General features: G+C 36.2%; 1 protein-coding gene across 2 annotated transcripts in view; it reads right to left on the reverse strand.

The window, feature by feature from the left end:
* Positions 1-24,410, reverse strand: part of MMS22L (MMS22 like, DNA repair protein) — a 128,916-nt gene that overhangs the window by 79,032 nt on the left and 25,474 nt on the right. For both annotated transcript variants that reach the window (XM_047859195.1, XM_047859194.1), the window contains exons 11-14: positions 19,284-19,346; positions 10,462-10,581; positions 7,881-8,107; positions 5,251-5,754 (exon numbers count right to left, since the gene is read on the reverse strand). In XM_047859195.1, coding sequence (XP_047715151.1) covers positions 5,251-5,754; positions 7,881-8,107; positions 10,462-10,581; positions 19,284-19,346 — 914 coding nt within the window. The remainder of the gene's footprint in view (positions 1-5,250; positions 5,755-7,880; positions 8,108-10,461; positions 10,582-19,283; positions 19,347-24,410) is intronic.

A 24,410-nucleotide genomic window follows, 5' to 3' on the forward strand; every position in this document is an offset into this window, starting at 1 on the left:
CTAGTAAACAGTTAATATTAAGGTAAAATACTAATTCATCATATACATTAAAATCTCAGTTGAAAGATAAATAAAATATTTAATAATGGAAAAAATCATTAACTTTTTACATACTCTCAAAATATTAAGATTTATACTACTTTCCCTTGAGATGCTTATGCTTTCTCAGAAGCAACCAAAACTGGTAGATGGATCACTTTTAGTAAGCAACAAAACTATTTGATTTTTCAAATAAAAACTAGAAATATCCATGAAACACAATCATGTGCTCTCTCCCAAATTATTAGAACAATGCCAAAAACATGCATCAAATCATACATACATAAGCAGTAACCACTCATAATAATAGAAAACCCAATAACAAAAGGAGGAAAAGGCCTGCATGCTGTCAAAAGCACCCTTTCTATTTTTCCTGAAAATTCATATGCATTTTTTGGCATCCAGCAGTCCCTCAGGAGAACATTTCCTCTTGTACTTCTTCCTTCCCTACCTAGACAACCCCAATTCTCTCACAGATTAAAAAAAAAAAATTGTTTAGAATAAATGATACCACACTAATAAAAGTTAAAATAACTAGAACTACTGAGCAAGAAAAACATTTGAGGGGAATAATAAACACAGTTCTATGAACGTGCATACACAACTCCCCCCCCCCCCCCCCGCCAACCCACCCAATCCCAAATGTCAAAATTGATACATAATACACAGATGAACTTCTAGGCTCACTGGAAAAGAAGAAAAAGGGTTTAAAAATATATGTATTCTCAAAATGTATTTTGAAGCCAGGAAAACAGAGGCTTAATCTTTTAAGGACTTGTACTCAGCACACAGAATATCAAAAAGAAACTAACCATCCCTTCTGAATTATTTCGTAGTCTCAAAATTTAACATTTGAGACAAGTTTTCAACTGCCTTTAGACCTCTTCTGCAACCAGGCTCTTGTTTAATACAAAATAGGATGTCAGTTGATCAATATCCATTTGGCTTAAATTCATAAGTCCACAACTTCCCTTAAGTGGTAGAACAAACAGGTACAAAGCCTGAAAATTTATTGTTTCTTTTTAAATTCCAAATGATATTTGCAGATGCCAAAAGGCATTTTGAAATCACTCACCCTTACTTCAGTAAAAATGAAAAAGGGGGATGGGAGGAGGGAGAATCTCATGAGGCCTTGTATGTCAAGTTTTTGCCCAGAGCTAATTTTCATAGCTGTGTTATAAAACCCTGAAAATGGAGGTTTATAATGGAAATGCTGACAGACCCTTAACTATAGCAGCATGAATGGATATAATTAAAGAAAAGCTTTTGGCTACACCTAACTCCACAAATGAAAGCTGCCATTTTTATATTAACCTCAAATAACAGCAAGTGAGAACCAGAAATGGGATTCCAGAAAGGTAATGTGAAATGTTAAAGATGACTGCTAAAAACTGCTTGACATTCGAAGTTTTAAACACGGAGGCATTTAGTTAACATAACCAAGTCAGTATTTTCATAATGCTACTTAATCAGCAATAAAGAATGCTCTGGTGAGCCATCAGCTCCAGTTAGCAGAAAGTGGCATATGAAGTTATTATTTCTTAACAGCCTAGAGGGAGCCGCTTCTCCCTTTAATCAGTGATCTTCGTTCCTTCCTACCTATAATTTCTCTGTCATACAGTTATAAAACTATTACCCAGTTCAACATACACACTCACACATCCTGCACACACATTTATGCAAGGACTGGTACCTTATTCCCACCTGAATTTGAAAACAGAAGAGATTGCTAAGGTAAAGTATTTCATTCTTTTTCTTGTCAGGGATGCAGCCAGGAATAAATATCATCAATCTATGTAACCCATCTTCCTTATCTAAACCAAAATTCAAAGAATTTAGCTCTGTTCTTAAAAGGGGGGCGGGGAGCCTATGCTTTAGTTTTTATCAACTATCAAAACATTTTTGAGCCTTTTAATAATATTAAAAGTAATACTAATATTATAGCATACCTAGGAGGCTCCTATGAAAAGATCCTCAGAGAAGTTCCAGATTTTGGATTAAGAAAGTAGGAACAAACACATCTCTATGACCAAATATCTAAAGGACTTTTTCTTGTGTTTCCCCTCTCTGCCTCCCTTTCTTCTTTCTTTTTAAGTTAACAATCCTGAATGATTTCTGGGGTTCTTTCCCCAAAGATCCGAAACTAAAAGCCTGTCCATCTTCAGGGTATCTGCCTTGGAAGCTCTAAAACTGATGAAATAAAACAGAACCATCCAAGTCACAGTCCCTCTTATTATATACTTTAATCAGTCTCACTGAAGAACTGTGTGCAAATTACAATGCAAGCTTCAGAAAATTAAAAGATGGTAGTACCTACATGATGACAGCTTTAATGAAGATTCCCCACACTACTGCACTTTTTTTTTTAATATTTATTTTGAGAGAAAATGTGAGTGGGGGAGGGGCAAAGAGAGAGGGAGGGAGAGCATCTCAACCAGGCTCTGCACTGTCAGCATAGGACCCAATCCTACAAATTGTAAGATCATGACCTGAACCAAAATCAAGAATCAGACACTGAACTGACTGAGCCGCCCAGGAGCTGCATGCTCCACTCACTGTTACTCAAACACATTGACCTCATTCTTCTCTCTGCTAAAAATGCTCTACAATTATGGCAATGGAAGTGATATATGATTACACAGTCACTTACAGCAACTGTTTTTAATCATAGTTGAGCATTATAAAACAAAACTAAAAGTAGGTATGTGTGCAAGGAATTAAATGTTATCAACATAAATATATTTGTGTCTTTTTCATAGGTTAGTCCTACAGATCAACGGCCTTGGTTTAGATGATAGCAGACTACAAACCCAAAGGAGATCTAGTTAAAAGAAACTTATAATATAAATGTACACTTGCTTTCACCTTATATAATCAATAATCTTCAACATGCACCCTTGATTCCTACCTTTGTACTTGACTAGTAATGCCCATGATTACCAGAGATGCATTACAGTTTATAAGATACTTGCAAGCAGAATTTTTCCAACATTTTGAAATAGTTTTGGCTTTAATACTAAAGGATTTTTACTAAATTGAATTTAAAGAGCAAAAATTTGTTTTTATTTTAAGAAATGAAATTTAGATGGAATAATGTTGATAATAAATCAAAGATAAATTACTGCAAATAGGGGCGTCTGGGTGGCTCAGTCTGTTAGGTGTCTGACTTCAGCTCAGGTCATGTTCTCATGGTTCGTGGTTCGAGTCCCACATCAGGCTCTGTGCTGACAGCTCAGAGCCTGGGCCTGCTTCAGATTCTGTGTCTCCCTCTCTCTGGCCCTCCCCCACTCACACTCTGTCTCACTCTCTCAAAAATAAATAAACATTAAGAAAAATTTTTAATTACTGCAAATAAAACATGATTTACTTGTCTCCACACCTCTTTGTGATCATTTTTTCCATCTGATGACTCATTTAAAAAATATGTAACTTGTAAAAACATAAAAACAAACTGAACAAAAAGCACTATCCCCCTTTTTTTTAGTAGCAAAAATAACAGCTAAAAGCACTCATAAATATATATGAATACGTAACACTTTAAGGTTTACAGTTTGTAAATCATTTAACTGCTTATGATTTATAAATATATATATAATGGTTTGGTTAGTTTCTGTTTAGTTATTTGTAAACTTTAACAACGGTAATGTAAGAAGGTAGCTGTGCTTGGTTACAGTCTGAGTGGTGATACTGAAACCTATTTTAGTAAGTCACAAAAAGTCCATGTTTCCATTTCTTCATCTATAAACAGGCAGGACAAGGTTGGCAAAGAAATAAATGAGTACAGTATTTGTATACTGTATGTCTTTCAAGAATACAACAATTATTCTTGTGTTTCTAATTATCATTTTTAAAGAATAACCAAAAAAGTCCTAGGTAGGAGCTTAAAGACAAAAAGAAGTTAGTGAACAAAAAAGAAATAAAGAAGAAATTTCTTACTTTCTTACTTTTATTTACATTTTTAAAGCCTCTCCAACTTTTGAAATTAGTCCCATTCTCCTATTACCAAGTTTCCATTAACATTTTTACAAACTTCTGCATCTAATTTCTTATCTGAGAATGCATATTTTCTAAATATACTCCATATGCTAATCTAAAAATGAGAAAGGAGGCTTTCTCATATACTATTAGGGAGTGTAAAAGTTGGCACAAGTTTTTTTTTTGTTTTGTTTTTTTTTTGGGGGGGTAGAAAATCTGGTATCATCTATCTACATTTAAATGCGCATAGACCAATTCATTTTTAGAAATTAATCTATTCTTCCACAAATACACAGAGAAGGCACATATAAAGATGTTAAATAAAACTTTAAAATAACAAAGTGGTAAACAATACAAATTGACATTACTATGGTATTCGTTAAACAAAGTTTGGTACAACCATATAATGAAACACTAAGTAGCCATTAAAAAGAATTAGATGGGTATCCATCTACTAACATGGAAAGCTGCCAAAGAAATATTAAGTGAAAGGCGAAAGATTTATTCGATCTGAAGAAAAAAAAAAAGAAAAGTGAAAAAAGGCAGGTGCAGAACAAAGATCATCTGTTTTGTGTTTTTAGCCTATAAATGAGAAGAAAAAAATCTGGAAGATTCTATGAGAAACGATTTTACTTCTGTGGAGTAAAACGAAAGCAGTATTTAAGTGGATCTGAAAACATTGTTTTATATGGGTGATTGGTGTTATCAACAGAAAAATCTTATTTTAATCTCAGAATAAATTGTTTTACCTGGAAATATTTCATGCAGTTGAGGTTAGAACTCTGCAGCAAAATAATTTAAAGAAGCTTACCTTTTTTTTTTAATGGTACAGGGTGGTCAAACTCTTCTTAAGGGCACAAAATGCAAATGTTTCAGTAGAAGCCACCTTAGATTTGAGCTCATGATCTTGTTTAGACTATCTGAAACATTCCTTTGGATAATACTATTCCTTTAGCAAAGGTAAAAAGGGAAGGAGGGGCAAAGAAGCAGTTCGGGGACTGCACCAGAGCTGCTCGGAGTTTAGTTTTATGTGTTAGCACATAAACTTTCTTTTTAAAGAATTACTGTTCAAAGTAACAGTTTGGAAACTACTTATGCCAACATAGCAGTAAAACCAACTCTTCTCTCTCCATTTGGATTTCATGAGTGTATCGAAAGGAAAATTTTAATATAGAATCAACATAGGTGATGACATAAAATAAATCAATAAATTAGAGTATTTACTGGAAAACGTACCTGATTCTGGCCAGAACAGCTTGTAGAAAGCTCAACACGATCCTAAGTTCAGATTCTTGACAAGCTCGCAGAAGCATACTGAATCCATCATTAAGCAGTTTTTCATGGGAAGGATGCAAGCAATGGCTAGTCTCAAACACTTCTTGAACACCATCAATATAGATGGAAAGAAGGGTCCAGAGAGTCTGTCTTTGTCCCATTTCATCATTCTTAGATACCAAGAATTCTTTTGCTTTCTCTCGAAAAGCACCTGAAAATTTCTCAGCCAAAACACCAATGTCCAGATTTTTCTGGATATACATCAAGAGGAAGGCCACTTGACCCTTCCAAATGAGAGGAGATGTTATAAAGGAAGGCTTGAGGAAATTCAGGAGGCCTAACACATGACCTGCTACATCTTCCACTTCTGCAACAGCTGCTAAGAGTAGAAAAAGGATGAAAAAGTTCTGAAGACCAACTTCAGTTAGTTCTTCCATTCTTTTTTGATGGAATTTAGAATATATTCTGCAAAACAAAACAAAAAAAAATTACCTTAAAAATTTTCAAATAACAGCTTTTAAAATAACCTTTTAAAATAACAGCTCACTCAATACTCATGACAATCTCATTACTGTAAATTTAGCTAATTCTTCATTATAATGTTGCCATTGTCACTTTTTCTACTTTGAAAATACTCACAGAATACTCATACCTTCAAATTTCTCAGTGAAGCAGCAATCATCTATGAGTGAATTAAAAGGATTCAGTGGTCTTCCCCAAAGGACCGTATAAGTTCTTTTCATATAGTACATGGCTTTTCCTGTTATTTTAGTACTCTTAATCACCTTTCTTTTTTAATTTTTATTGACAAATAAGAAAGAATATATATCCCCTTTTTTAAAAGTTTATTTATTTTGGGAGAGGGAGAGGGAGAGGGAGAGGGAGAGGGAAGGGAGTGAGGGAGGGAGGGAGTGAGGGACGGAGGGAGAGAGAAAATCCCAGGCAGGCTCCATACTATGAATGTACTGCCTGACACAGGCTCAAATCTACGAACCATGAGATCATGACCTGAGCTGAAACCAAGAGATGGACACGTAACTGACTGAGCCACCCAGACACCCCAAATATATACTCCTTTAAGTACAATTTGATGTGCTTTAAAGAAATCTTAATGGGGCAATTTTAAAACAATTTTCCTTAAACTCTTTCTCCCTGTACCCCTCACAAAGACCTGCTCTTGCCAGAATTATACCTAAGACAATTCAACGTGCTGGAAAAATTATTTTTACTTATTGATAAAGTAAAATGGTTAGTGTTTAAATGTGCAAGACTCCCCATTTAAAAATCTCTTGTGTTATTATAATTTACTAGTCGAAGTAAAGGATTACTTCATCAATTAAGGGATTAGGATAGGAACAATAGAACTGTTACTGAATAAATTCCAAATATTTGTTTTAAATAAAAGTTCTGAGTATTATGTCTTCCATAAAATGATTTAAGATTCAAAGATAAACTGGCAAACAGAAAAAAAAAACTACTGTTTGAGCCACATAATTTTTGGAGGTTTAACAAAGAAGTTACCATTAAAAAAAAAAAGTATAGGGGCGCCTGGGTGGCGCAGTCGGTTAAGTGTCCGACTTCAGCCAGGTCACGATCTCGTGGTCCGTGAGTTCGAGCCCCGCGTCGGGCTCTGGGCTGATGGCTCAGAGCCTGGAGCCTGTTTCTGATTCTGTGTCTCCCTCTCTCTCTGCCCCTCCCCCGTTCATGCTCTGTCTCTCTCTGTCCCAAAAATAAATAAATGTTGAAAAAAAAAAAAAAAAAAGTATACACTAAAAAAATTCTACTGTATCACCATCATCTTGCAAGTCATATGTGGGAATCAAACAGGAATTTCATTTAGTGGTTCCTGACAAATCCCTACCTAGAACATGAAGGAATTCTTACTCTGCAAGAGCTCCCATTATATAAGCTGAGCAAGTGGTGGGGGCAGTATATTTTACAAAGAGGGCTAGAAAAAGGGCTAACCGATAAAGAAAGTAGATTAAGGGAAGACAATAAAAATTCCTATCTATTTAACAAGCAAAATTCTCAAAAACAAAAACCAGATAAATATGACCGAAAGTTTATTTTACCACACCAGAAATGAAAACTGGGCATTCTTCTCAAATGAGAACATTTGAGTTATTTGGTTCTATCTTCTGGTTAGTTTTCATTCAAGGAAGCAGGACTAATGGGACTGAATTCAAAGAATGCAGAGTTTTACAGACTGACTCTATTACCTGCCAGTGTATGATTTGGAAAGGTTTTCTATTTCTGTAATTTTGAATAAAATTTATGCACTGAATTATATAATAACATTACAATTAAATTTTGGCAAAAGAAACAACAGTTCTCTAATATATTTAATATATGGAATTTCAATCTTTAGGACAGATGAGATAAACCAAAATTCTCCCCAAGTTCTAGATACTAGGTTTGTTCCTTACTATAGTAAATTGGCAGGATCAAAAGGCTGCATGTTTTGTTGTCCTGTATACACTAGGGAATACATTTGAAATGTATAAGCCATAAAGACTTCTAAGCACAAGTTAACTTAAAAAATACAAACACTTCTTCAGAGTGAACGTTCATGACAAATATATGGCACATACCTTCCTTTGACTTGTTTCCAAGGATGAGGGCCATTGTTCTTCATTGCTTTCTTAACAACTTTTGCCAAAATGCAAAGGAAAATGGTGTAACTACTGCTGGATTTATACAGGCCATTATCTTGTTTATCACAACAGCAAGTCTTCACCATTTCTAGCATAGACAAGGGTGACTTAATAATATGTGTAAGGCCTTTCAAAGGAAGCCAAGAGATGCTAAAAGAACTATTCTAAAAGCAAAAAAGAAAAAAAATAGAATATAAGTATTAAATCCAAGTAAACAAAAATGGAAATCCCAATTAGCTCACTAAAAGTTTGACTTGCCTTGATCACATAAATTACAAACAGTACTACACATCCTGCCAAAATAAAAATTCCACAAAAGCAGAGACACCAAGGGCTGTTCAAATTCCTAAAACATCTCCAATATGTCTTTTTAACAGTTGGTCTGTCCAAATTAGGAAACATACAAGATCCATCCATTGCATTTGGTTGCTTTGCTTCTTTAATCTCTTATGTAAGTTTCCCAGAGTTTATGTCATACCATTTATTTTTGTATTAGGTCATTTATTGTGTAGAATTTTCTCCAATCTGGATTTAGCTGCTAGTATCTCCCTAGTGTCATGTAATGTACTCTTTTATCACCTATTTGTTCTGAAAATCGGTAGCTGTATCTAGAGGATTGATCAGATTCATGCAGGTTGAGTTTTTTGATAAGAATATTCCATTGGTAGTACTGGGCACTTTACGTTGCAATTAGGAAAAGAGACACATTAAATTGTGTCATTCCTTTTGTGACGTTAAGATTGAGGGTCTTATCAACCTGATCTGTTAATCTGAGTGATCCCCAAGATTCTCACTGAACAATTTTAGCAGCCATTAATGATCACTGCCCAGAAGCCTTACTTCATCGGATGTACAAAATAGTGATTTTCTAATTCTATCATTACTTCTTAATTACCTTATTAGAAATTTGGTTATTCTTAAATATAGTTTATATTCTCATTTATAGTTTTCAGAATAATGAGGGTTTGGTTTTTTTTAATTAATGTTTATTTATTCTTGAGAGAGAGAGAGAGCGCGCGCAAGTGAGTGCATAAGTGGGGGAGGGGCAGAGAGGGAGAGAGACACAGAATCCAAAGCAGGCTTCAGGCTCTGAGCTGTCAGCACAGAGCCCGATGCAGGGCTCAAACTGGCAAGCTGTGAGATCATGACCTGAGCCGAAGGCAGATGCTTAACCAACTGAGCCACCCAGGCGCCCCTGTATTTGATAAGTTTCAATCCACAGCAATCATTATTCTTTCTTATGCTCAAATTTACCCAGCATTGGAGCAATGGGACCTCCTTTTGACATGACTCCATCTTACTTTGGTATTTCCTAGCTTTCAGATATGACAAGACATTGTGGACTCATACAGATGTTGTCTCAGAACTAGAATGGGTCATTTTTCCAATCAGCCTGAAATTATGCTTCAGAGAAAGGTGTTTTTCTTATTTTTAATAAGCTCCATTATGTATAAACCCAAACTAGTAATTTACTTGTAAACCTCCCATTTCCATTTTCTATCTCGTTTGAAGGGTTCACTATTTACTCAGGAACTCAAATACTCCAAATCTTCTCTTTTTTCCACACATAACAGGTAACTAAATCCTATAAACCTACCTTTATAATTTTTATTTTTCAAACATACCCTTTCCTTTCTAAATCCATTGCCCCTATTTTACTCACTCAATGCATTATTAGCATTTATTATTACATTGGACTATTAATATAACACGCAATTTATTTATAGCATTTTCAGAAAACTCTCTCACACACGTACCCAATATGTCACATCCTTGGTTTTCTATGTCTCTGGAATAAATCATAACTCAACCTGCACATTATCTTCAACCCTACATAATCTAGTCACTGACTACCCTATGTTCCTTATCTGCTGTTTCTTCCCATAGTCATATCAGACCTATCCAAAACTATTTAACACGGTAGGAAAAGACCAAGTTTTTTATGTGTTCATACATTTGTTCATTATGTTCCTTTCACCTGAACACTCCATTTCTTCTATGCCTGGAAAATTCTACTCATTCTCCAGTTAAAAAATTACAACCTCATAAAGCCTTTCACAAGTCTATACACTGGGTCAGATACTCTGTCCTTGGACATTCCACGGTACTATAACTTCTTCCCCACAATGTCCACTAACCTATAAGCAACTCAGATGCCAAGACTAGGTCTTATTCAGAATAGCATTAACTGTTCAATGTGTTGCTAGTAATCAGTAATTGTTAGAAAACATTTATAAATGAGGATTAAAAAGAAATATCTTTTGGTACAATTTTGGTTCCTTTGCTTACTCTCACTCTTTAGAGAAAAGAGACAAAATGTTCCATTCCCTTATGTCAATGCTCTATAAACAATGCTTATGAAAGGTAAAACAATATTTTTGAGCTACTCTAATCTACTTGGAAAAATTAATTTTTTAAGAAAAATCTGTAACTTTTCATAATTAAACCATAAAAATATTCCTCAAATATGTACAAACTCTTCAAATTCCTGGAACACATTCATATTTTATTTACTCACCAGGTTCTTACTATAATATTCCCATAGAATGGTGACAATTACAATGTTTGGCTCCCAGAAATCACAAAGCGTCAAACAACAGTGCAGATGCATTCGTAATTGTTCTTCTGGTATACCATCCTAAAAAATAAAATGAAATTGTGGGAAAGTAAATGGGCTCTGGTAACATGAATATTATTGCTTGATACTCACTGGATAACCTGCTTTTATTTATTTATTTATCTATTTATTTATTTATTTTTTACTGTTTATTTTTGAGAGAGAGACAGAGCATGAGTGGCAGAGGGGCAGAGAGAGAGGGAGACAGATTCTGAAGGAGGCTCCAGGATCTGAGCTGTCAGCACAGAGTCCAATGAGGGGCTTGAACCCACGAACAGTGAGATCATGACCTGAGCAGAAGTCAGACACTCAACTGACTGAGCTACCCACGCACCCCTGGATAACCTGCTTTTAAAAAGAATATGAATACATATCACCAAATCATACCCACTCTCATTTTCAGACCAGCGGTCTAAATCAGGATAGGCTATACTTCTAAAAATTTGCTTTATGTATTCAGATAATAGAAATTACATAACTCAAAATGACTTTTAACACAATTATTTAAAAATTAAAGGTGTTTGTGATGGAGTGATTATAATAAGGGGGTATATATAATCTGAATTGCTTAAGGAGGAAAGTTTGGACATGGAGGAAGACAGAAAATGGAAAAGATCCAATAGTGGTGAGCAGAATGAAAATGAAAAGAAAAATGAAAAAATGTAAAGCATAACCCTGGAAAATGGGTGAAATAAGTAAAAGAATCTCTGCTTAGATGTGAGGATATTAAGAAACTTACAGGACAGGGTGATTACATGCATTAATGTTGGGGTTGCTAATAAAAGTAACATATAGGTATAAAAAAAAGTGATCTTAGTGCTAAAACATTCAAAGAATAAAGGGAACCAAACATGAGCAGATTTTTTTGGTAAGGCATTAACTCTTAATTAGTAATCCTTTAGAATACACTCAAGCTTCAAGTCCTCCAGGAAAGTTACTAACTTCCATACTAACAGTGACCCTTTATGCTCCACAACCTCCTATGCACACCTGCATCATAGCACTTACCTTCTTAAATTTACGTTTGTCTGCTTTCAAGTGTGTGTGAACTCTCTGAGAATTAGGATAATTTCCCCTGGGTCTAGCACACTGCCTGGTTTGCCAAACAAACTCCATAAATATTTCATGAATGAAACTGAGATCTAGGTTCTTGTGCCTCTTTTTACCAAGTAGCTGTATGGCTTAGGGAAAGATACTTAGCTTCTCTAATAGACAACTAAGCTCATTTAAACAAAGAAGGGAATTTTCTGTCCATCATTAATATTCTTTTGATTTTATTATGAAAATATTAAGCAAGACCTAGGCTCATTCCTGTGGCATACTACTCATATAAATTAAAGCATACTAAATTCAATATACTTCAAGGATTTATGACTCCAAAACCAATTATAAATACCATTCTATGCCTCTTTCCAAAACAGAAGGGAAAAGAAATGAATATTTATTTTTAAAAAATTTTTTTTTCAACGTTTTTTATTTATTTTGGGGACAGAGAGAGACAGAGCATGAACGGGGGAGGGGCAGAGAGAGAGGGAGACACAGAATTGGAAACAGGCTCCAGGCTCTGAGCCGTCAGCCCAGAGCCTGACGCAGGGCTCGAACTCACGGACCGCGAGATCGTGACCTGGCTGAAGTCGGACACTTAACCGACGGCGCCACCCAGGCGCCCCAAGAAATGAACATTTAATGCACACTGGATTTGATCAAGATTGCTCTTGGTGACCAGACCAAGATTTGAATAAAATTTGTGAGGCCAGAACCCATGTTCTTTACACTGTGCCCAACCAAGAAGAAATTAAATATGGTGTATTCTGAGAAATTTTTTTTTAATTTTTTTAAAAGAATGGAGATAAATTTCCCTTCTTTTCCCTGCTAGTGGTTACAGATTATAATGAAAAAGAAAATACCATTTTCTCCAGTTTTGGCAGGATTGGGTAATCAGTCAGTTGAGTAGGACTTAAAAATTTTGTTTAGCTTATAATTAATTACAGCTAGTATTTGTTATAAAATACATTTTCATTTCCTGTATATTCATTTGTTTTGAGCTATTTACTCTTAGTTTAAAAAAATTTTTTTTAATGTTTATTTATTTTTGAGAGAAACAAGAGATGAGGGAGGGGCAGAGAGAGAGGCAGACAGATTCTGAAGCAGGCTCCAGGCTCTGAGGTGTCAGCACAGAACCCAACACAGGGTCGAACCCACGGATCATGATTTCATGACCTGAAGTCAGATATTTAACAGGATGCTTAACCTGAGCCACCCAGGCACTCCTCCCTTAGTTTTTTCTTAAAAATTCCCTTCAAAAATGTGTGTGTGCACATCAGCTGAATTAAGAAGAAAGGATGTGCCTAACTTCAAGTCCAGATAATCAAAGAGACATAAATACAAAACAGGAGAAAAGAAGCAAAGAGATATCTTAGCTCAAATTCATAACGAGAAAACAGAAGATGAAATACAGTGAAGAGTACTGGAAAACTCCTGTGTACATTAATTTCTTCCTACCTTACATTTTCCATCACACACTTACTGGAAAGGAAAAAAAAAAAAGAAAACACAAACAAAAATATGGAAATTTGAGATGCTTTCCACAAGTATCATCAAAATAGATCTAGAAACCAAAAATGATTAAACACATAGCAGCAAAAAAGTTTTAAAATAGAAATAATGGCAAAAATAGTTTTATTCAGAATCCAACCAAGTCAAATGCTTTGAGAGAGCACACTGTGAGTAAAACATGTAAGAAGACTCAAATCCCAGCTTTGACACTTCTTAGTTACCTATATGAACATGGACAAACTCCTTAACCCTATCAGGCCCTGCCATAAACATTAAGTGGAAGAATGTACATTAAGTGCTAAGTACAGTGCTTGTATAGGGATGGCTGTCACTGTGTTGTCTGCAAGAGAGATATATTTTTTTAGGCCAAACTATGATCAAATAATAAATGCAACAGGATCTCAGTATCATACCTTATGCTGATATACTTCATTTCTGTGAATGCTAAGGTCGAACTCTACCTAACCAAAGAGGTTTGAATAATTACATCTAAATCCATGCCCTCTGAATAAAGAGTTTTAAACAAACCAGGTCTTTGGGCCTCTTTTCTACACAGGCTTACACCTGCCTGTTTGAATCCCAGAGGCTATGCTACTCAGCTTCTGCATTTTTCACAAGACCTATGGATGCTCTGTAAGTCTCTTCTCTGTTGTGTGAGTATGTATAAACTATTCAATGAGAAGGCTACCCCAGAATATTCCATAGTGTCTGCTTTTGATCTCCTGATTCCATAGTGCCTGCTTTAGTCCTTTTTTTTTTTATAACTTTTTTTTTTTTTAACTTTTATGTATTATTTTTGAGATAGAACACACAAGACGGGGAAGGCGGGGGAGGGAGAGAGGGAGGGAGGGAGAGAGGGAGGGAGAGAGGGAGGGAGGGAGGGAGGGAGGGAGGGGGAGAAAGAGAGAGAGAGAGAGAGAGAGAAGGAGATGCAAGTGCGCACGCGCGTGCACACACACACACACAGAATCTGAAGCAAACTCCAGGCTCTGAGCTGTCAGGACAGAGCCCAATGCGGGGCTTGAACCCACAAACCAGGAGATCATGACATGAGCCGAAGTTGGAAGCTCAACCGACGGAACCACCCAGGTGCCCCTCTGCTTTAGTCCTTTTATAAAGAATGTCTTCCCATCTTTATTTTGAAATATCAAATTTAGGCATCTTAAATTTGGGTATATACCATACATGATATTCTTCTACTGAATTAAAAATGAAAACAATTATCTTTTATAGCCAGCATACATGAAAAGATGCTCAATATCACTGATCATTAGGGAAATGCAAATCAGAACTACAATGAAGTATCACCTCACACCTGTCAGAATGGCTAAAACCAACAACACAAGCAACAATAAGTGTTGGTGAGGATATAGAGTAAAAGGAACCCTCTTACACCATTGGTGGGAATGTAATCTGGTGCAGCCACTCTGTAAAACAGTATGGAGGCTCCTTAAAAATTTAAATACAGGGGCGCCTGGGTGGCGCAGTCGGTTAAGTGGCCGACTTCAGCCAGGTCACGATCTCGCGGCCCGTGAGTTCGAGCCCCGCGTCAGGCTCTGGGCTGATGGCTCGGAGCCTGGAGCCTGTTTCCGATTCTGTGTCTCCCTCTCTCTCTGCCCCTCCCCCGTTCATGCTCTGTGTCTCTCTGTCCCAAAAATAAAAAAAAAAAAAAAAAAAAAAAAAAAAAAAAATTTAAATACAGAATCACCATATGATCTAGTAACTGAGCTACTCGGTATTTACCCAAAGAATATGAAAATACTTATTTGAAAGGATATATGCAGCCCTATGTTTGTAGCAGCATTATTTACAATAGCCAAATTACATACACAGTCCAAGTGTCCATCGATAGATGAATAAAGATACACACACACACACACACTGGAATACTACTCAGCCACAAGAAAAGAATGAAATCTTGCTATTTGCAATACATGGATGGAGCTAGAGAGTATAATTACAAGCAAAATAAGCCAGTCAGAGAGAGAGAGAAATACCATAGGATTTCACTCATATATGAAATTTAAAAAACAGAACAAACAAGGAGAAAAAAAAAGACAAGCCAAAAACCAGACTTTAACTATAGAGACCAAATAGTTGGTTACCAGAGGGCAGGTGAATGGGTGGATGGTAAAATAGGTAAAGGGGATTACAAGTACACTTACCATGATGAGCTTATCAGTAATATATGGAATTGGTGAATCACTATATTGTACATCTGAAACTAACATAACACTATTTTAACTATACTGGAATTTAAAAAAAAATTTACTCTTGGGGCACTTGGGTGGCTCAGTCAGTTAAGCACCCGACTCTTGGCTTTGGTTTGGGTCATGATCTCATGGTTCATGAGTTCCAGCCCCGTGTCAGGCTCCAAGCTGGCAGTGTGGAGGCTGCTTGGGATTCTCTCTCTGTGCCCTCTCTCTCTCTCCCTCTCTCAAAATAAGCAAACGTTTAAAAAAAAAAAAAATTACTCTTAGTTTTTTTTTTTTTTAATAAAAATGGCAATTTAACAATTGAGGGCTCATTTTTTTTTTTTAATTTTTTTTTTTTTTCCAACGTTTATTTATTTTTGGGACAGAGAGAGACAGAGCATGAACGGGGGAGGGGCAGAGAGAGAGGGAGACCCAGAATCAGAAACAGGCTCCAGGCTCTGAGCCATCAGCCCAGAGCCCAACGCGGGGCTCGAACTCACAGACCGCAAGATCGTGACCTGGCTGAAGTCGGACGCTTAACCGACTGCGCCACCCAGGCGCCCCAAGGGCTCATTTTTTAACGAATAACCTAACTAGAAGAAGTCATCAGAAGAATAAAATTTATTTGCAACCTAAATAATAACTATTAGTCTGCCTGCGTGATTCAATGTATTTTTAGGATTAAAGAAAGTTGAAATTCAATATCCCAGTCAAGATCCTTCTGTCCAAGAAACATAATGATTTTGAATTAGTTACTAGGGGGCGCCTGGGTGTTTCACTCGATTAAGTGTCCAACTTTGGCTCAGGTCATGATCTCGCGGTTTGTGAGTTCAGCCCCGCACTGGGCTCTGTGCTGACAGCTCAGAGCCTAGAGCCTGCTTCAGATTCTGTGTATGTCTCTCTCTCTCTTCCCCTCCCCTGCTCGTACTCTGTCTCTGTCTCTCTTAAAAATAAACATTAAAAAAATTACAAATAAATGAATAGAAATAAATTAACTATTAGAAGATTACTGCCCCATATAAGTGAGATCTAATTACATTCTGAGTTGTTTTTAGCCTTGGACTCTTCAGGTTCCTTAGCAAATAAAAATATTAGACTTGTTTTGGATATCTTTTTATACCCTTCAAGAAACTTTAGTAGAAAATTGTCTCTAGGATGTCAAAAATTGAGGCTTTAAAAAACAGGTAGTATAAAACTCAAAATCTTCCTCTTCATTTGAATACAATAATGCCGTTTTAAAGGTAGAACAAATGTTTACTGTCAGCATACACAAATATTAAATAGTACTGCCTCCAAAAAATGGTTAAGGTAAATACTTAACTACTCAATCATACCAACAGAAGCAAAGTTAAACAATAAATGTTCTCTTTACCTATAAAGCTCAATGTCTGTTTCTAGAAAATCCTTTCTGGCTAGAAAAAGATTTGGAACATTATTTGCTTAATTACAACTACAGTGGCATGCCTACGGATTATATTTGACGACTGCTCTACACGAGGAATGTATGTTTTTTAAATACTGCAAATGGACTCTCACTGTTGGAGATAAAGTCAAAGCACACGGGCATGGGCAGATTTTAATTTACCTCAATGGGGGAAAACAGATATAATCAAACTGATAGTTCTATCTGAACATATTATTTATTTTTTATGACCACCTACTGCACCCACAAAATTGATTTCAAGAACTCCAGCAAGTAGTACTAAACTACTTATAAAATCTAATTTGATACAATCAAGGCATGACAAAATTGAAAGATCACTAGAGAAAATGGACTACTTCTTTCTAAATATTATAATGGCTTCTCTCACGGGAAAAATTACTTTGACTTTATGTTACATCTAAATTCCCAGAGAAAGTTTCTTGGAGTCACTAGACTATTTCTATTTCTAGGGTGCCTGACTTCCCACAGTTTGCCCAGGACTTCCCTGGTTTTAGCACTGATCCCAATTCTGGGAAACCACAAGCCAGGCAATTGATGATGGGCATACTACTTACTTCCAAGAACTACGTATTTATCATCAAAATAAGTTCAGCTAACACCATTAACATACTAGCTATATTGTAAAGATATATTATGCAGTGTCAGAATAACTTTTATTACATTATGAGTAAGTAAGACACTTCAAAGTTTTTTTTTTCAAGTCAATGAGTTTCCTTCATTTAAAATCAAAATTATAGTGAGTCATAAACACAAGAAAAAAAGAATTAATTTTCAAGCAACTAAAAAGGGTCTGAGGAGGGTTTTCAATCTCTTAGTCAAAAAGCAAACTTCTTAGTCAAAAAACAGTGGAACAGAGATGATGATAAATTCTTTCTCCTGTTTGTCCTAGACCATTATGAGTGTACGGGTATTTATCCATATGACCCTTAGAACCTAAGAAATACTCTGTAATTTAAAACCTACCAGAATAAACCATAAATTCATACGTTAGAGCTGAAAGGAAGTTTAAGAGGTTTTAAAGCTGTGTTAAGGCATTAAGACTGGATCAATAGCTAACATAATTAACAATGACCACTTTTTAGTGATCCCCTACGTTCTTGAAGTAAAAAAAAAAATGTATGTAAGACACTTTCTGAATTACTAAATCAGTATATTCTCAAAAAGAACGAAGGAGAAAGCCAATTGAAATGACACAGAAAAAAATAAAAATAAAAACTTTTATAATGGTTGAGGTTATAGTTCTTTTGTTTTTCATACAACTATGTATGCACAAGTCTTTGGAATTCTAGTCTAGAATTTTTACTCGTTAATTGGAAGACTCATATTATAAACTAAATGTACTTATTGTATACTTTACCTAAAAAAATTAAGAGTTAATATAGATAAAATGGAAAAGAAAATTTGACACTATTTATATGATTTTCAAAGATATGGCTACAAAATAAATGTGCGTGTATTCATAAGTATGAATGAGTGTGCATGTACGTACATATGATATATATATCAATCCTGTACTATATTTCTTGTTTATTCCTCTTCAAGATTTTAACAATCTTCATATCCTAACAGAAAAGTAATCTACTACCCAAATTTAAAAATATTCTTTACTAAAATTTCCCCTTAAATTCTTACATAAATAATTTATACTACAAAACTTTAGAGAACTACAATACAGTATGTTTAAAGATGTGATGAATAGCACATTTTAAACTATTTTAAAAGGAGGTCAAATCTGACCTCTGGGCCATGAAGCACCACATTAGCGGCTCTGCAGAAAGAAAAATGATAACGTAGGAAATGAGGGCACAGAAACTAGGACCTTATCAGTTAGAGTAGGATTCGCGCCTGTAAGACAAATTGCTCAGCAAGGCAAGTCACCCTCCTGCTGTGATGAGGATACAGCCGAATTTCCAATGCCACTATCTCCCTCATCGTGTCTCTAGACCCGATACCATACAGTCAAGGAATGGCGTACAGTTTTGAAACATCCACTACTTATCCTGAATACATTTTGTCAAAGTCACCGGCTAGGATAATTTTGTTTGTCCTTCAACTGGCAACTCAGTGTTAGAAATAAAAATCTTCAAAGGATACTCATTCATAGGAACTATCTTATGTTGCCCCTTCATTAACAAAGAATGATGATTCCACCTCAGGTTTTTTTTTTTTTTTTTTTTTAATTTTTTTTTTTCAACGTTTATTTATTTTTGGGACAGAGAGAGACAGAGCATGAACGGGCGAGGGGCAGAGAGAGAGGGAGACACAGAATCGGAAACAGGCTCCAGGCTCTGAGCCATCAGCCCAGAGCCCGATGCGGGGCTCGAACTCACGGACCGCGAGATCGCGACCTGGCTGAAGTCGGACGCTTAACCGACTGCGCCACCCAGGCGCCCCCACCTCAGGTTTTTAATAAGTAAACAGAGTTTGTTATTTAAATCATTTTAAGAGTTTTCTCAGTTCTTAAAAAATAAAATCTGTAACATTAGAAATTTAGCAAAGCCCACAAATTGTCTCATTTGAAAGCATACCTGAACACCGATGGACTTTTTTAGCAATTCTTCTACAAAATTCCAATTTGATTCCATTTGTCTCTAGAAAGGGAGAATATTGCAGCAAAATTATTGCTCTTAATTATGCACTGAAATTATAGTACAGCAGGCTAGTAGTGAAGTACAAATATATTCTCTAACATCAGACATCATTACAACTTCTTTAATGTCTAAAATTACTTGGACAGAGTAACTTGACAGACTTGGTAAAAAAAAAAATTGTAACTATTCCAATCCAATATAAATCTTAACAGGACATGTTATATTAAACAATGGCACTTGTATACAATTATAACTGTTTTAACAAATATTTAAATGTTGCTGTCATATGTAATTTAGGCGGAAAAAAAAAAACTTTATGTAGTTTTTGGAGTGTTTTATGCTTTGAGTGTTTTTCCTCATTGTATACTTTACTCACCAGAGACTTTTTCATTTTATGTATAATAACATCAAGACAATCTATTCTACTAAGCAATTAACTAAACATTTTGTATAGGAAAAAAATGTACACAGTACTACCTCATTTAATCAATGGTCACTTATCTGGAAGACTCCTCACAATAAGGAAGAAAGCCAAAAAGGACTTTCACAAAGCCAAAATACTTCACAAAAGCTAGGCAATGAAAAAGGCTTTGCTTTCCAAAGGAAAGCCTGGAGGAGCGCTCAGTTCTTAAAGCTCTGGATACATGTATACTAGTCAAAACCAGAAAAGAAAGTGCTTTGGAGAGGAAGCAAATAACAACTAGTTTCTGACAGTGAGTGAAAAAGGTACAAAAGGTAACTGTAACACCTCAAAAAGCAAAGCCAGAAGCCTTAAAGAATAGAAACAAAGAGCCTCATCATACCCTACCATCCCCATCATAATTAATATGTTGTTCAGAAGGATGAAACCAAATGACTCATAAAAGGTTAAAGCATGTACAATATTCTTGATTAAAAAAAATTTTTTTTGAAATATTTACTTTTGAAAGACAGAGAGACAGAGCACAAGTGGAGGAGGGGCAGAGAGAGAGGGAGACACAGAATCTGAAGCAGGCTCCTGGCTCTGAGCTGTCAGCACAGAGCCCAATGTAGGGCTCAAACTCATGAACCAGGAGATCATGACCTAAGCCAATGTCGGACGCTTAACTGAGCCACCCAAGCGCCCCTGCAATATTCTCAATTTTAAATGACTGGATAATGTTCATGTAAGATGCTCATTACATAAAATTACTAAATGAACATTTCCTTAATAAAGGTACTCAATGACTGTGGTAGCCCCTCTCTAAAATGGCCCCAAATGACCCTGTCTCCTGGTATTCATACACTTATTTAACCCTCCACCCCCACCCCACTGCACACTGTGCCAGGGTTGGTCTGTTATCAAGAGAGCATCAGTACTAATAGGAGTGTTGGTATGTCATTTCCAAGATTAGGTTAGAACACAATGAAGCTTCCATCTTAATGAAAATCTCTTGTTGACTCCATCAGGGAAAACCATAGTGTGAACAGGCCTGAAGAAGCCTATGTGATGAGTAACTAAAGCCTCCTGCCAACATGAGAAAGACTGGAAGTGAGTCCTCCAGCTCTAGTCTTCAGAGACTCAAGCATCTGCTGATAGTTTACTACAAACTCATGAGGAATCCTGGGCCAGAACCATCCAGCTAAGCTCTTACTGTATACCTGAGCCTTAGGAACTGTGTGAGATAATAAATGTTTGCTGTTTTAAGCTGCCAAATTTTGTTTCACAGTTAGAAATAACTGATACAATGACTCAGTTATTTTTAGCAAAAAAAAAAAAAAAATTATTGACCTTTTCAGATATATTTATGTAAATAAAGTGAATACAAACCTTTTATGAGGAGAGAATGTGTAGTACAGAATTTGGCCTTACCCAAAGAGAAAATCTGGCCTTTATCCTTGGCTTCTGGGGAGTAATTTCTAGGCCCTTGGAATGTTATACCTGATAGGGATATCTTTGTTTGCCGGGGAGCCTTGAGTCATACTGGATAGTCTAACAATGTAATTGAGGGTGGAGGCTGGCCACAGCCTAAAACCAACAATGTGACTTAGGCTAAGGGCTGTGGAGACCTGGAAAGTTGATCTGAAGATTGAGATTAACCGTGTGGGCAATCAATCCATCACATCTATGTAATGGAGCTCCAATAAAAACTGAACACTGCAGCTTAGGCAAGCTCTCCTGGTTGGAAATACTCCCTGCATACTGTCACACACTGATGCCAGGAGACTAACGTATCTTGACAACATGGGGAGAAAACAACAGGAACTCCACATTTGGTACTTCTCCTGGACTCTACTATATACTCCTCCCTTAGCTAATTTTAATTTATATTCTTTCCCTGTAATAAACCATAACCATGAGTGTAATAGCTTTTAGAGAGTTCTGTAAATCTAAGTAAATTATATGGTTTTGGGCATTCTTGAGCTTGCAATTGGTGTCAGAAATGAGCAGCCTTGGTAACTGGTCCTAAAATTCTCTCAAAAAAGAGACTATTTTGTTTTATAATACTATATGAACACTGTGTTAAGGTCTTTACATTACTTCCTCAAAAAAAAAAAAAATCTTTCCATTTCACAATTTCCAAACACAATTAAGTCTCAGAGAGGTTATGTATATATACATACAAGTCAGAGCAAGAATTTTGCTCCAAAGCCAGTATTCTTCCCATTTTCTAATAAACCTTCCCTCACCTTTCAGCAATTCCCTTTTATATCACTCTTGACTAAGAAAACATCATCACTAACCCCAAATAAGCAGGGGTTATGACAGGACTACTGTATTTAGCTTTATAGTTTCATAGTGTTAGTGAGTATATTTCAATGATTCTGTTCTATCAAGGCATTTGAATCACAGGAATTATAGGTAAGTAATGTATTCTTGTCCAGAGAATTTCAACTCTGTGGATCAGTACTGTGGCTATAATCTAAAACAAAAATAAACCATAACTCAGATTAAAGAATGACAACTATATCATGCCCAAATCAAGTCTAAGAGACTATATCAAAGGACACAGATTTTTTCTCCACAGCAAAACTGAACTTTGAGCACCTACATTTTTTTTCTACATACTAACTTATACAAAACTTAATCTCTCTGACAGAAAGGAAATATGGGGCACCTGGGTGGCTCAGTTGATTAAGTGTCTGACTTAGCTCAGGTCATGATCTCACAGTTTGTGAGTTCAAGCCCTGCACCGAGCTCTCTGCTGTCAGCACAGACCCTGCTTTGCATCCTCTGTCCTCCTACCCTCTCTCTCTGCCCCTTCCTTCTCATGCTCTCTCTCTCTCAAAAATAAATAAACATTAAAAAAAAAAAAAAGGAAATAGGAAGTTATCAATTTTGGGTTATGTTTTATATCTCTTATCCCACCATCCAAACTAAGACAACCACTTAAGCTTCAGGACAGGTCATGTCTCCACCACAAATATAAAATAGATACCCTATTCTCCACTTCCAGCAGACAAGGTAACTTGGTGCAGCTCTCACTTTAAGGTTATATTTCAGACTTTTTATCTAGTCACTATTTCAGATGTTTCGAAGATGAGCATTAGCTGGCCTGACATCAGCAGGGAAAGTACTGTTTAACTGATTCCTGCAATGCCCCAAAATATTTCTTCTCTTTAAACTATATTCGCTTTTAAAATAGATGGTGGCAATTGTGAGAAAATAACACACTCTTATCTAGGTTGAAAGAAAAACCTTAAATAGAAATACATGAAACTCTAAAGCCTCTAGTATGAGAGATACCAAATTTTCCTTACAAGCTTACATTAATCAATTGGCAAATTTTGTGATTAAATGCACAGCAAAAGTTTAATCCACAAAAAAGCTTTTAAAATAAAATTAAAAAATGAAGCATATGTGAAACCTATTTAAAATGTTAAAATTTTGAGATGCCTGGGTGGCTCGGTCGGTTGGGTGTCCAACTTCAGCTTGGGTCATGATCTCGCGACTTGTTCAAACCCCACGTTGGGCTCTCTGCTGTCAGTGCAGAGCCTGCTTTGGATCCTCTGTCTCCCCTTCTCTCTGCCCCTCCCCCACTAGCACTTTTTCTCTCTCTCTCTCAAAAATAAACAAACATTAAAAAAAATTCTTTTTTTTTTTATGGGGCGCCTGGGTGGCGCAGTTGGTTAAGCGTCCGACTTCAGCCAGGTCACGATCTCGCGGTCCGTGAGTTCGAGCCCCGCGTCGGGCTCTGGGCTGATGGCTCAGAGCCTGGAGCCTGTTTCCGATTCTGTGACTCCCTCTCTCTGCCCCTCCCCCATTCATGCTCTGTCTCTCTCTGTCCCAAAAATAAATAAACGTTGAAAAAAAAAAAAAAATTTATAAAAAAAAATAAAAAAAAAAAATTCTTTTTTTAATTAAAAAAATTAAATGTAAAGATCTCATCTTGTGAGTGGAACAAAGCAGGCTTATTAATGCATGGCCATTTTCTATATGGTAGTTGGCTGTGATACTATATCATAAAAAGAAAAAAGAATTCAGAAAATTTTCAAAATTCTGATCAAAATATATCCCAGATCCAAATTAACATTCTGCATAATCTCTCTGAAAGGATGAGTCAATATACCTTTACATTCATAGATCAGAATGATTACAGGACTTCTGGACCAAATTGAGACACTTGAGAGTAAAAGGAAAATTAACCAGATAGGAGGAGGGGATAATAGGCATAACAGAAACTGTCCATGGCAAATTGGTACCCACGGTTTCCATACTGAAGTTCTATTCATGAGAGAAGGCGGTCTTTAGGAGAACCCCAATATCAAATTTATCTAAGTGACAAAGATAGGCTGACATTTAACTACGGTGTACCTCAGTTTTGTTACTTGTAAAATGGATATGTTACTCTCTCACCTACTTCATGTTACTTCACAGATATAAAGGCTGCTTAGTCACTGTGAAATATTAAACACTTAGCAAATGTGGGGCACCTGGGTGGTTCAGGAGGTTAAGCATTTAACTCTTTCGGCTCTGGTCACGATCTCAGGGTCATGAGATTGAGCCCTGCATTGGGCTCCGTGTGGAGCTTGGAGATTGCTTAGGATTCTCTCTCTCTCCCTCTCCCTCTGTCCCTCCCCCATTCATGCTTGCTCTAAGTAAAT

This window comes from Prionailurus viverrinus, chromosome B2 (genome assembly GCF_022837055.1).
Source record: "Prionailurus viverrinus isolate Anna chromosome B2, UM_Priviv_1.0, whole genome shotgun sequence".
Lineage (NCBI taxonomy): Eukaryota > Metazoa > Chordata > Mammalia > Carnivora > Felidae > Prionailurus > Prionailurus viverrinus.